Here is an 11,336-nt window from a genome sequence, read left to right on the forward strand (position 1 = left end):
CAATGGAAGAGTTATCACCACAGTAATTAAAAAGTATCTGTGCTCAAATACTATAATAATGAGGGTTATGGGAATATCAAGATGATGACATATCCTGTAAATTTCTCACCACGTTTCTTACTGTTAGTGTTTTTCTTCTTTGCATGCAGTTGTCTTCTATAAGTGTTACTTTCAGTTGCTAAAGAGATTAAATATAGATCTTGTAATGATAATCCTTCTGGGGTTTAAAATATTTATGTCTTGTTTCTTAGTACAACTGAAATTGAAAACAGAAGAGGCCACCAAATCTGAAGCTAAGTTTCTGAAAATGAAGGCTTGGTCCAAATCAAGAATCAAACAACTGGAGGATGAACTGAAAAATGTGTGTATAACATTGTTTGATGTTACAAGCCTGTTTTTAAAGCTACTATGCTTGGAGATCTGACTGAAAAAAGTAAAGTGTGGGGTAAATAGAGTATAAAAACACTGAATAAATTCTTTCAATATATAAAAACTGAATAGACATTAAATGTTGACACAGGAGGAAGTTCCAATAAAAAAAAGTACAACCTAGTGTTACTAGCATTCAGGAGTACAGTTGCTCCTAAATAGCTGGTGTATTGCACTTTCAAATAGTAGCAAAACACCTACTCCAAATCTTACTAAAATCAGAAAAAAGTGGCGTTTACTGTGTTATTAGTGTTTTGGTGCATTTGAAAAACTTACAGCTACTTTTTCTTTTAGTTTTCATCGAAGAATAATGATGTATCTGCCTTAAACAATCGTGTGTCAGAATTAGAAGCTGAAAAGGAAGAGCTGCAGTCAAAACTTCAATCATTACATGAAATCAGAACTCAAAATGGTAAAAAAACAAACAAAAACCTACCCTGCTTGCAAAAAAAACCAACCAAACAAAAAACCATCTCTCTTATTTTTCTATTGCAGATGGTTCCAAATTAAAGAGACAAAGATAAATAGTCTTTCTGGTTTAAAATTTTCAGTGTCTCTTTTTTTTTTTTTTTTTTAAAAAGAAAAACAACAGATTTGGAAGTATCTTCATGTAACTTTTAGCAATAGCATACAGTTCTTAAGTCAGAGGTACAAGTCATCTTTTCCTTCCCTAAATCTGCTTGTGTACTTGTGCATAACAGTTCAGTCCTTGTTCTGTTTAGGTTTGGTAGAATATATCTAAACTTTTCCAGCAAGTGGAAAAGGTATCTTCTTAAGATGAAAAATGAGAACAAGATATTTGGAAAAATCTATTAGAGTATGTATACAATGAACTTCTGAGAGCAGTGAGAATTCTAAGAATTATCTCAAATATTTTTTTTCTTGTGTGAAGATTTGAGTTTTTTTTTTTTGCGTAAAACCTCAGATAGGCAATTACATTTAAAATAGAGTTCTATGAGAGATTTTTCTGTTTCACCTTGTAGTTTTTCTGACATCCTTTTTGTAAATGGAAAATGGTAGAATTTTCACTTCACTAGTCTAAATTGTTAGCATGTTAGGTTTAAAACACTCATCGCTATTCAACAACCAAGAAGTCAGTTTTGTGGGTTGGTGGAGAACACAGACAAGTACAGGTCTTCTAACTGAAACGAATTATCTGAATTTTCATTTTGAATCTTGTAAATTTTTGTTGATCTTCTATCAGTTTTGTGTCCTAATGAACCTAATTCATTATACTTTTGTAGAGGAATTGCTGACTAAGCTGGAAGTCTATGAAGAGCAGCAAAGGAAGTTGCAAGCTGATCTTGACCAAGTTACAAAGAGGGCAGCTTCACAGGTTAACTTTAAAATTGATTTGTATGAGTTACTGATTAGCTCAAACAGTGCTTTAGAAAGTGTGTTAGCTGGGTCTTCTTGCTGAAAATTAATTTAGCAATATGTGAAATTGAGATGTCAGTAGCTGTTAAAATGGGTAACAAACTGACAGGTTAGATTTAATTAAAGATTGGTTTCTCCTTATTTTTTCACATACTCTAATTTATGTATTTCCAAACTGTCTACTGTCTACTTAGTTACATTTAACATGGGTTATCAAAGTGACTTTTTATTATTTTGTGTAAGCTCTGAAGAGCTTTTAGAAGAAAATAAGAGCTGAAATCTTAACAAACATACAGGGTGAGATGACAAAGTGAGAAGAACCATAAAGCTATACTAAAAGACTTCTAGGTGGATTAACAGTATACATTAATCTTAGTACATGTTAAATAATTTTATACAGACCTAGCAGCAGAGACAGTTTGAAAGGGGTTAATATGTGTTGCTAAAAGTATTTTTGAACTTTTGTGGAGAATTTGTTTTTGGTAAATTTATAAAATAGTTTTTATTTTGATGGGAAGGCAAAAACATTCTTTCTTATTCTACTCATGGATAAAATAGAGATTTGTTATCCTAAAGAAAAAAAAAAGATTATTGTTGTACTTTAAAACATTTCTAAGATGAAAATATGCAAGAAAAATAATTTAAAAAGCCATTTTTTGTTTAAAAATATTTTAGCTTGAAAGTGCAACCAGAAGTAGCATTTTTAATATTTTGCTAGGTGGTGAGGCTTGCTTTTTACACAGTCTATGATAATTATCTTTCTTTTCATATTTTTTATGTATGTTAAGTGGTAAATTACAGTGAATTGCTTTCTCTGTGAATGGTTTGCCAAATTAAAAAGTCATTTACGTTTGCAGTAGGATTTGGTAAATATATTTTCATGCCCAGTTTCTCTTGTTAGGCCAGTGAATCAGGTAGTGTGGATGAACTGCAGAGTCAGCTCTTGGAATGGCAAGAAAATGTACCAGAATCAGAGGAGTCCCGTGATCAAGTCAGAGAAGAGAAATCTGCTATGGCCTTGAGAATGGCTCAGATTGAGGAGGAGAGAGAAGGTAAGCTGTTCTACTCACGATTAAATTATCATATATATCATATATATATATATATATGATGCACACACACACATCTCGTGTATGTCTGCTGCACTTCAGACTGAATTGAGAGTGTTCTACCATGACAAATTTCTGTAGTCATAAGATTTATAAGATTTAGCTAGTAAAATTGCTTAAATTTGCAATTTTTGCTTTTTCTTATTTCCTTGATTCTTTTTTCATAAATTCATTTTTTGTATTGTTTTTATGAGTAGATGTACTTTTTCTGTTTGCCGTCTGAGTTGCTGCTCTGTAAGACTGTTTGAACTTGCTTCAGAAGGTTACTGTCCACACAAGAATGACCAGTGATTAAAATAAGTTCACCATTGAAATATTAAAGCTGCCTGCCATGAACAGGTAGTGAAGGTGTGGGGAACTGTAGCATTGGTTTGAATTTTATGATGTAGGGTGGTGCTCTAGTAAAATGTACCTGAGACAAATTTTCTCTTTAAATATCATTGATCAGAAACCTCTCAAAATATTTAGTAATCTGTTAGTAAGTGTCACTTGTGCAAATCAGTTGAATAACAGTAACTGGTAGTTTAGGGCTAGTTAAAAATGTTAAATTACCTACAGAAAATAACATTTCAAGTAATCCTAGGTTTTGTAATTTTCTAAATTAGTAATAAAACAGTTGATGAGAAAGTGAAGCAGCTTCTCTTAAAACTTATAAAAGTCTGGGTAAATTTCAGATAGTTTTTGCTGATTGCTTTCCAAGTCATTTAGTACTTCATTATAAATTTTGTCCTGTTAGTTAACTGTGTGAAGATTAATGGCACATTTTAATGTGCACAACCTGCCGTCCTAATTAATCCAGTTAGGTAATTTGAATCTTCTCTTTTTAATCTGCCATTGAATTATTTTTTCATTTCCAAGATTAATTTGAAAGTTCAGTACATAAGCATAGAAATGTTTTAAGGATCACGTCTCATCTTTTTGAGGGGTTTACCATGTAATGCTTTGGAACTGAAAGAGAATAATATTCCCTTCATTAAAACTATGTGTTACGTCATCTGTGGTTACTACAGATCCATGTGCAATATTAATAACAGTTGTAAAATTTCATCTGCGTCAGTCCGTGTTTAATTTTGCATTTTTCCCCTTGGGATAAGCATGACCTTTCTGTTTCTTTTTTTTTTCCTGCCGTTACACCTGATGAGCTCTCAGCGTCCCTTCCCCCTCCACTCCTACCACCCTACACTGCGATTTGGTCAGCCAGTGAGAACATAGTTTCCCATCAGTTTTGTGCATGCAGGTTCCTGCAGCAGTGGCAACTTGTAATATACTGTTGCTGATTTCTTCTGTTGATGCTTCTTTTGAGGAAATTGCCAACAGTACCTTATAAGATTTGCCATTGATGGTATGTGGTTTTTAGCAGTACATGTAACAAATGCTGTCTTTTAACTTGATTTTTTCCCCTCTTGCAAAGCCTATTTCTTCATTTATATTAACCAGATCTCTTTATTTTTTTTGTAGTAATAGCTGACTCCATATTTACTCTGTAACCTTTTCTAGAGAAAAATTCCTTGGCTTGCTGCAATTGATTGTTACTAAGTAAGAATCAAATTAATTTAGACAATCTTAATAGTACTTGAAATTCAATAGTATTTTTTAAAAAACAATTATATTCCCTCCCATAAGTTGCAAAACTTTATTTGCGTTAATATTAGTTATGGATATTTTAAGCAAACTAGAAACCCACTACTCATTCCATCATAGTCTATGGCAATTTGCCAAATAAAGCAATTGTCTGTTTTGGAATGAATGTGTGGAGAGCTACACAATCCTAGGGGATGACAGTGTTGGCTGATGCGTATAGATTCTGGCTTATTTCCTCTGCAAACCACTAATTATTGGGACATTTAATATGTGAATAGTAACACAAGGAAATGTAGGCACGTCATTAGTTAATTTGAATGCACTGTGTATCAGAAAAAGTGTGTTCTGGAAGGTTTTTCAGTTTTTATATTAGGTATAATGTTTTTACATTAGATATAATGTAAAATGAAATGAAATGCTCCCTAAACTGCTGGAAAACATTAGAAAACATATTTATTTACTAATGTTGTTAAAGCAATGCTGAATTTAACTGAAAGTGATTTAACACTTGCCTGAGAGTTCTAAATCATTCTAAAGCTCTGATTTCTATACTGTCATTTTTCATGTGACAATGCTAATTTCATTCTTTCTTTCATTATCAAAAGCCAAAATAGTCGGGTTCCTAAAGAACAGTGTATTATTCGTTCTGATTATGCTTAAAAACAGGATACCTCAATTTCAACTTCAAGAAATTTAAATCTGTTTTTTCAAAGAAGGGGTCATTCCTATCTGGAATAATACTTGCTCTTTGAATTGCTTCACTGGCTACAATGACACTTTTTGTAAACAAAGGTTTAAGGTGATCAGAATTTGGCATTTATTTTTATGGTTTTGAAGAAACATGTATAATGATTAAAAAAAATAAACAGAATCCATCCTTGAAGTTAAACAAAGGTTTGCAAAGTGAGTGCTGATAAAGTGGCAGTGAAAGAAACCAAAACGTAATTAAAACCAAAAGCAAAATCCAATTCAGCAGTTCTACTTAAAAGAGTCCTTAAAGTTTTCAACTTTTTTGCTTTAATCTTTTCTGACAGTTAAGTATGTCATTTTGAAATATTTCAGGAAGAACTTTGCTCCCATCTAATAGGTGTTACAGGAGTGTGCTTTAATGAAATTTGTGGTATAAGTCGTCCTTGTACAACTCAGATGAAAGCTGAGCATTCCCAGTAGGGCTGAATCTACTAATAGTTTCTGGGTTTTACTTCGCTGATGCATAGATAAAAGTTGTTTGAATTTTGCATGTTGTGAGGACAACTGGATTGATATGGCTAAATCAAAAGCCGAATTTGTGATTTTCTAATTTTCAATTAAAATATGGAGCCACCTTTACTTTCATTTCTTTTCACTGGCTGTTCTGCTTTGTGTGCTTTGCATGAAACACCTGTTTCCTAATCTGTCTCCACAAATGTGTTTTGTCATATCACAAAACAGATGGGAATGTACGTAAAATGAAAAAGCATTTCTAACAATGAACAGGATGCATACCTAAGCTTTCATATTCTGAGTTCACTCAGTGTGTTTATTTACAAATGAATCTGTATTTGTCTTTAAAAGAATGATATTAATGTATGATAAAATGGTTTGATGCCAGTTGCAGTGTAACACGTGCTTGTGACTTCCTCAAATTATCTGGCTTTGTAGCTCATACTAAAATTAAAGTTGAAATGGACACATGTCATTTCCATAAAAATGAATGTCATTGTTCACATTACAAAAAACTACAGCTGTCTCAGCTGATGCCGTTATCATATACATTAGGTGTCTTTAACCTGGTGATTTGAAAGGCCATGTAATTTGGCATTTTAATTGGTTGGATTTTTTTTTTTTGGTATCAGCATAACCTCACCCTTTCCACTCTCCTGTATAAAGACTTCCTGAAGAAGTAAAGTTAGGCTTCAGTTTGCTTCTTCTTAGTGAGATATGCAGACTTTATTCTTGTGTTCTACATAGTAAAGTTGGAGGGAAATCACAAGGTGAATGCTATGGATTGCTTCTTTAATCTTGTTCCTGTCAGTCATTCATAGGGACTTCAGCTTGTCCCTGGTCTCTTTTCATGTAGTAGTGTCTGATATAAATGTAATTGCTTTCCCTGTGGCACAAAACTGATTGAGGATGACTGGTTCTTTCCTGGCTGCTCTGATCCAGCCATAGTCTCAGGGCAACAGGAGCTGGAGGAGGAACTGACCACAGCTCAAGGAATGGGCAGGCTGGAGCAGGCAAGAAGAAAAAGCAATCAGACCAGCAGGAAGGTTCAGGTGGGTTAAAATCTTTGAGTCTATTTTTACCTGTATATTAATAAAAATATGGAAAGTACTATTACTTATATGATGCTTTACGCTTGTATACATTAAGGACTTATGAACTTAGAATAGTTATGTAACTGAAGACTAGACAGATCTGGTGGTAAATTAAATGATTGTGTACGTAGCCAGAAGATGAGGAGCAGTTCTAATGGCATCACACCTCTCTGTTCCTTGAGTCTACTTAATTTTACATTGAAAAATAAGGAGCATCTCTCTGGAGTAATTCATGTGCTTGAACCTAGGCATTTGCTTAATATGTTGAGGCCATCTTTGTGTTAGATACGACCTTTACGAATTTCTTTGTCAGTGGAGCTTTATTGAATGGTTTGTGTGTCAGTTCATTCAGGCATACTTTTAGGTAGCTGGTGCTGTTTCTTGCAAGAACGAAATCTTTATCTTTTCTAAGAGGAATTAGGATGCCATTGTTGCAATAACATGCCATTGGAAGTATAATTTTATGTTTAGTTAATTTTAATAATTTACCATGAGTTTCAGAGGACCCTATTAACTGTAGAAAACAGGGGACCAATTAAGGTATCCAAACATAATTATCTGTTGGCCTTTCAGATGCCTGAGGGTGTCTTCAGAGGCCTGGCAGATACTGTCCAAAACCTGTGGGAGACTCCCTGGAAATAGTGATTAGAAGCTGGACAGGTGTCCGTGGTGATCACATACACTTAGATTTATGCACCTGAATCACTTGCAGGGTTTTAGGACTTTTAACTGAAACTTCACTTCTTATAACACTGTATATACATGTATTACCCTTGCTACTTTACTTCTTTTAATTAAACTTCACTTTTATGTTTTGTGCATAGGAAGAGTACAACTTTGACAGAAAACAGTGCTTTCAAGAAGCGTTGAATGTCACCTTGGATAGCACTGATTCAGCTGAAGGAGAAAATATGGGAGGTTGGTGGCCAGAGTACACTTCACCTAATGCAGGTGTGATAGAGACTAGACAGTTTATTAAAGCATGCACAGCATCTGTATTTTGTGTCTATTTTTGTTTTCAAATTCAACTAACAACCCATTTGTGGTGTATTCTAATCTTTGTTGAATTTTTTTGGCTTTCATTTTCTTCTGTTTCATTTTAAAGCATGTGCGTGCTGGATGAACTGCCTAGTTTTGGTTCAGAAGTAGAATATGAATATGATTAAACGCTGGAATTTGTTGAGCCTTGGTGCCCATGAAATATCCTATGTGGCAAGACTGTGTATTTTTAAGTTAAGAGTCTTGTTCCTGTGAATGTGTTTCCAACCTATATAGCTGTTAATGTGCGCAAAGCAGAATTGTATTCCACTGCTGTGTGCTTTTGCTTTAAAAATCAAATGGCTATTTTTTAGTGTAGGCGTTCTTATATCTGTTGTAAAAGCTGCAAGTACCTGTTATTGATAAAATGGAATAGACTTGCAAATTTTGATACAGACCAATTTACTTGTTTATTAATATTGCTTAAGCTCTGATCCTGCAAGTACATTAACTGATGATTAAAGTAACATCAGTCACATTATTAATTGAGCCACAATACTGATGAGAATATTTCTGCCAGGTTCTCTGTGAGTTCTGAGCTATGCAACTTGATTTTATTTTTTGAATAGTTAAGAGTACTTTTGTCATTTAGTTTTCAGATGTGCAAGGCCTCAGGCATTTCCACTGGAAATGGTTGAGATCTGATTGTGCCCAACAGTGGTGAGAATTCTGAATATGAGGGTGAAAAACATTTCTAGACTTCAGGAATTTTTTGTTGACCTTTCTTGAAATTATTTTTCCTCTTTGACTTAAGTAGGTTTACGGAGTGTAGTTGAAGAGTTGGAACTGGAAAGAAATCAACTACAGGAACAAATTCTGTTTCTAGAAGAGCGTTGTCAGGATTTGGAAGATAGATTGCAGCTTCAAGGTAGAATGGAGGCTCTTCAGGTAAGCTTTTATATTTGTGTAAAAACTGTTGCTGCTAGGGGAATCATTTAGTTCTGTTTATGTTATAATCATAGCCTGCAATAAGACAAAAACGTCCATTTGCAGCTAGCAAAAAATGTGTAAAACGTATTTTTTAGCTTATATTTATGTTGACATAGTGTCTCTACATGCTATATTATGCTCTGAAGTTTAAGCCTGTTACTTCTATTCAGCAAAAGTAGAAGTCACCACAAAAAGAAACTTGTTTGGAAGAAAGCTTTGTTTTTTGTTGTAGGAACATAGTAAAAGGCGTTATTATTTTCATTGTTCTATGTAGAGAGCCTGCATCAGAAGGTCAAGAATTAAATTTTGTTACTACTGGCATAAATCTCTCTTCTTAAATCCCTCAGGCTTCATATAAGTCACAGATTATATCTCACATATATAATTATATGTATAGTATTTATAATAAATATAAAACATTTTTAACTATTTATATTATAAAAATAATGAATGAAGGTCCACAAAGGAACAGTAACAAATACTTTTATCAGATATTTATTTTTTAATATTGCCTGGTAAGTTACTATGCTTGATACTTTCTAAACCTAGTATCACAAAATGAGACAAATGATCTCTTACTAAAACTCAGGCTTGGTGCATTGCTTATACTTCTTTAAGTTGCATCTATATATGTAGAAGAGTTTAGTATTTTAAGATGCAAGACAATCTTATATTAATTCATACACGGGAATATTGTAACAAAACCTTTCAATACAGGTAACGTTTGGTGTAGAGGAAGAAGGGCAGCTATTGTGGGCGGTACAGGTGTGTTCTGCCTCCTTCAGAATGCTAGCTTATTTTCATTAGAGGTGACAAGTTTGCCACGTTTGTCCTATTTGCTGTTGGTTCTGGATATGCGTTCTACTTTTGGTTTTTGGTTGCTTTTAGATTTTTTTTGTGGCCTTGTTTTTGAATTGGTGCAGTGTATCTGTCTAGAATAGGAGATTTATACCGTTTTAAAGAAAAAAAAACAACTGTGTGAATGAAGCTTGCTTTCTTTTCTTCACAATTCCTTGTATGCTAATCTGTATCTTGCAGATTTTTTGCATTCCTTCAGCCTGAAAAAATATGCCAAAAAATTGGAAGTTTAGTATTCTTCTCAAACCAATGAGGAAAGTATTTTTTTTCAGAGCAGTAGCTTCCCCTGTTAAGATAAGTAAGCTGCCTTAACACAGTGTGTATGTGTGTGTGTGTTTTGCTTTGGGTATGGAGCAATGATCCTTGAGTTCATGCATCACTGAAGGAGGTATTTCTGGAAGGTGGGTTGCATCTACCTGAACTTGTGTCATTGGTGTTGTATTTTGCACTGATATACACTCATGTGCTAACAGTCTCTCTTACTGCGTAGGATGTAAATCTCCTAATGAGTCAGATTTTCAGGAATCTAGTTCTCTTGCACTATTCTGGACGTTTGTGCACAATAATCCTCTTGATCATTGTTTTGTTGCAGAATGAAAATGAACGTTTGCAAACTCAACTCACCCAATTACGCAACCAACAAATTCGAGATGCTGAAAAGCATCAAATGCTGATCTCTGGCTTGAATGAGCAGCTAAAAGGGTAAAATAAAAATTATTTATAGCTCCATACAGGATTAGCTTTCTTTGCTGTAAGATTAAGCTTCTAACAGGCAAGAATTATATTCTGTTAAAACGTGAAATTGAGTTACTTAATTCTTGCTTCTCTTTGCAGTCATGATGTTTTTGGACTTGGTAGTTTAAATGGAAAGTGTAGAAATCATTATTATTTTAGGAACATAGTTTTTGGGGTTAATAAACCTTTAGAAAGCTTAAAGCAAACTTTGTTTTCAAAATGGAATTTGATTATCAATGGTCTGTGTATGTATTTTCTTGTTAGATTAAGTGACAGAAATAGCTTCCTTGAAACTTCACTTGGAGAAAAAGAACAAAAGCTGCTAAACATGACAGAAAAACTTGAACAAATTGAAGCTTTGGCAAAACTGCTTCAAGAAAAGGATCTGCTGAACAAAGAGCTTGGTGAAAAGTTAGTGCATACTGAACAAAAGGTAAGTTAAAGTTATTAAATACTATTTAATTTAGTAGAACTGGTGAGCGTTAGTCATAACTTTCTATTTGCATCCCAGAAGCAATATTGCTGTTTTCCTACCCAAAGGCTTCGGTTGTCTTGTTTCAGTTTTGTTCACATCATGTAATTACTTTGTGTAAAGCTGGGTATAAGGATTTCTTAGACCCAGCCCAGGGCTTTACATGAAAGTGTTGGTGTTTTATTGGGGTCATATGTTGTCTGTGTTAGTTTCAATGTATACAGTCCACTTAGGCTTAGTAGTATAACTCTAGTGTCATTTATTAGCACAATTCTATATGCTTCTATGATGTTGATTTCTATTTTTAATACTAAGCTGAATGAAGTCTTAAAGAAATGCAGCATGTATGAAGTGGAGAACACTGAGCAGAAAACAACCATCAGTGATCTAACTGAAAAAGTTGCTACACTGAAGGAAAAGGTAACTCATTAAAATGATGAAAAGAAATTTTCCGTTAATTTGACATTGTCCATTTAGATGTCAGCAAAAAAAAAAAAAAGCACTAGTTGC

The 11,336-nt window shown here is 33.8% G+C and overlaps 1 protein-coding gene across 4 annotated transcripts in view; it reads left to right on the forward strand.

The window, feature by feature from the left end:
- The window catches only part of LOC118250849 (golgin subfamily B member 1-like), a 45,269-nt gene that overhangs the window by 12,268 nt on the left and 21,665 nt on the right, over positions 1–11,336 (forward strand). For 3 of the 4 annotated variants that reach the window (XM_050710719.1, XM_035552338.2, XM_050710720.1), the window contains exons 11-20: positions 252–361; positions 724–841; positions 1,674–1,765; positions 2,708–2,859; positions 6,598–6,751; positions 7,618–7,744; positions 8,586–8,719; positions 10,212–10,321; positions 10,619–10,787; positions 11,142–11,246. In XM_050710719.1, coding sequence (XP_050566676.1) covers positions 252–361; positions 724–841; positions 1,674–1,765; positions 2,708–2,859; positions 6,598–6,751; positions 7,618–7,744; positions 8,586–8,719; positions 10,212–10,321; positions 10,619–10,787; positions 11,142–11,246 — 1,271 coding nt within the window. The remainder of the gene's footprint in view (positions 1–251; positions 362–723; positions 842–1,673; positions 1,766–2,707; positions 2,860–6,597; positions 6,752–7,617; positions 7,745–8,585; positions 8,720–10,211; positions 10,322–10,618; positions 10,788–11,141; positions 11,247–11,336) is intronic. The other variant, XM_050710721.1, reaches the window with a different exon arrangement.

Source organism: Cygnus atratus, chromosome 5 (genome assembly GCF_013377495.2).
Source record: "Cygnus atratus isolate AKBS03 ecotype Queensland, Australia chromosome 5, CAtr_DNAZoo_HiC_assembly, whole genome shotgun sequence".
NCBI classification, from domain to species: Eukaryota; Metazoa; Chordata; class Aves; order Anseriformes; family Anatidae; genus Cygnus; species Cygnus atratus.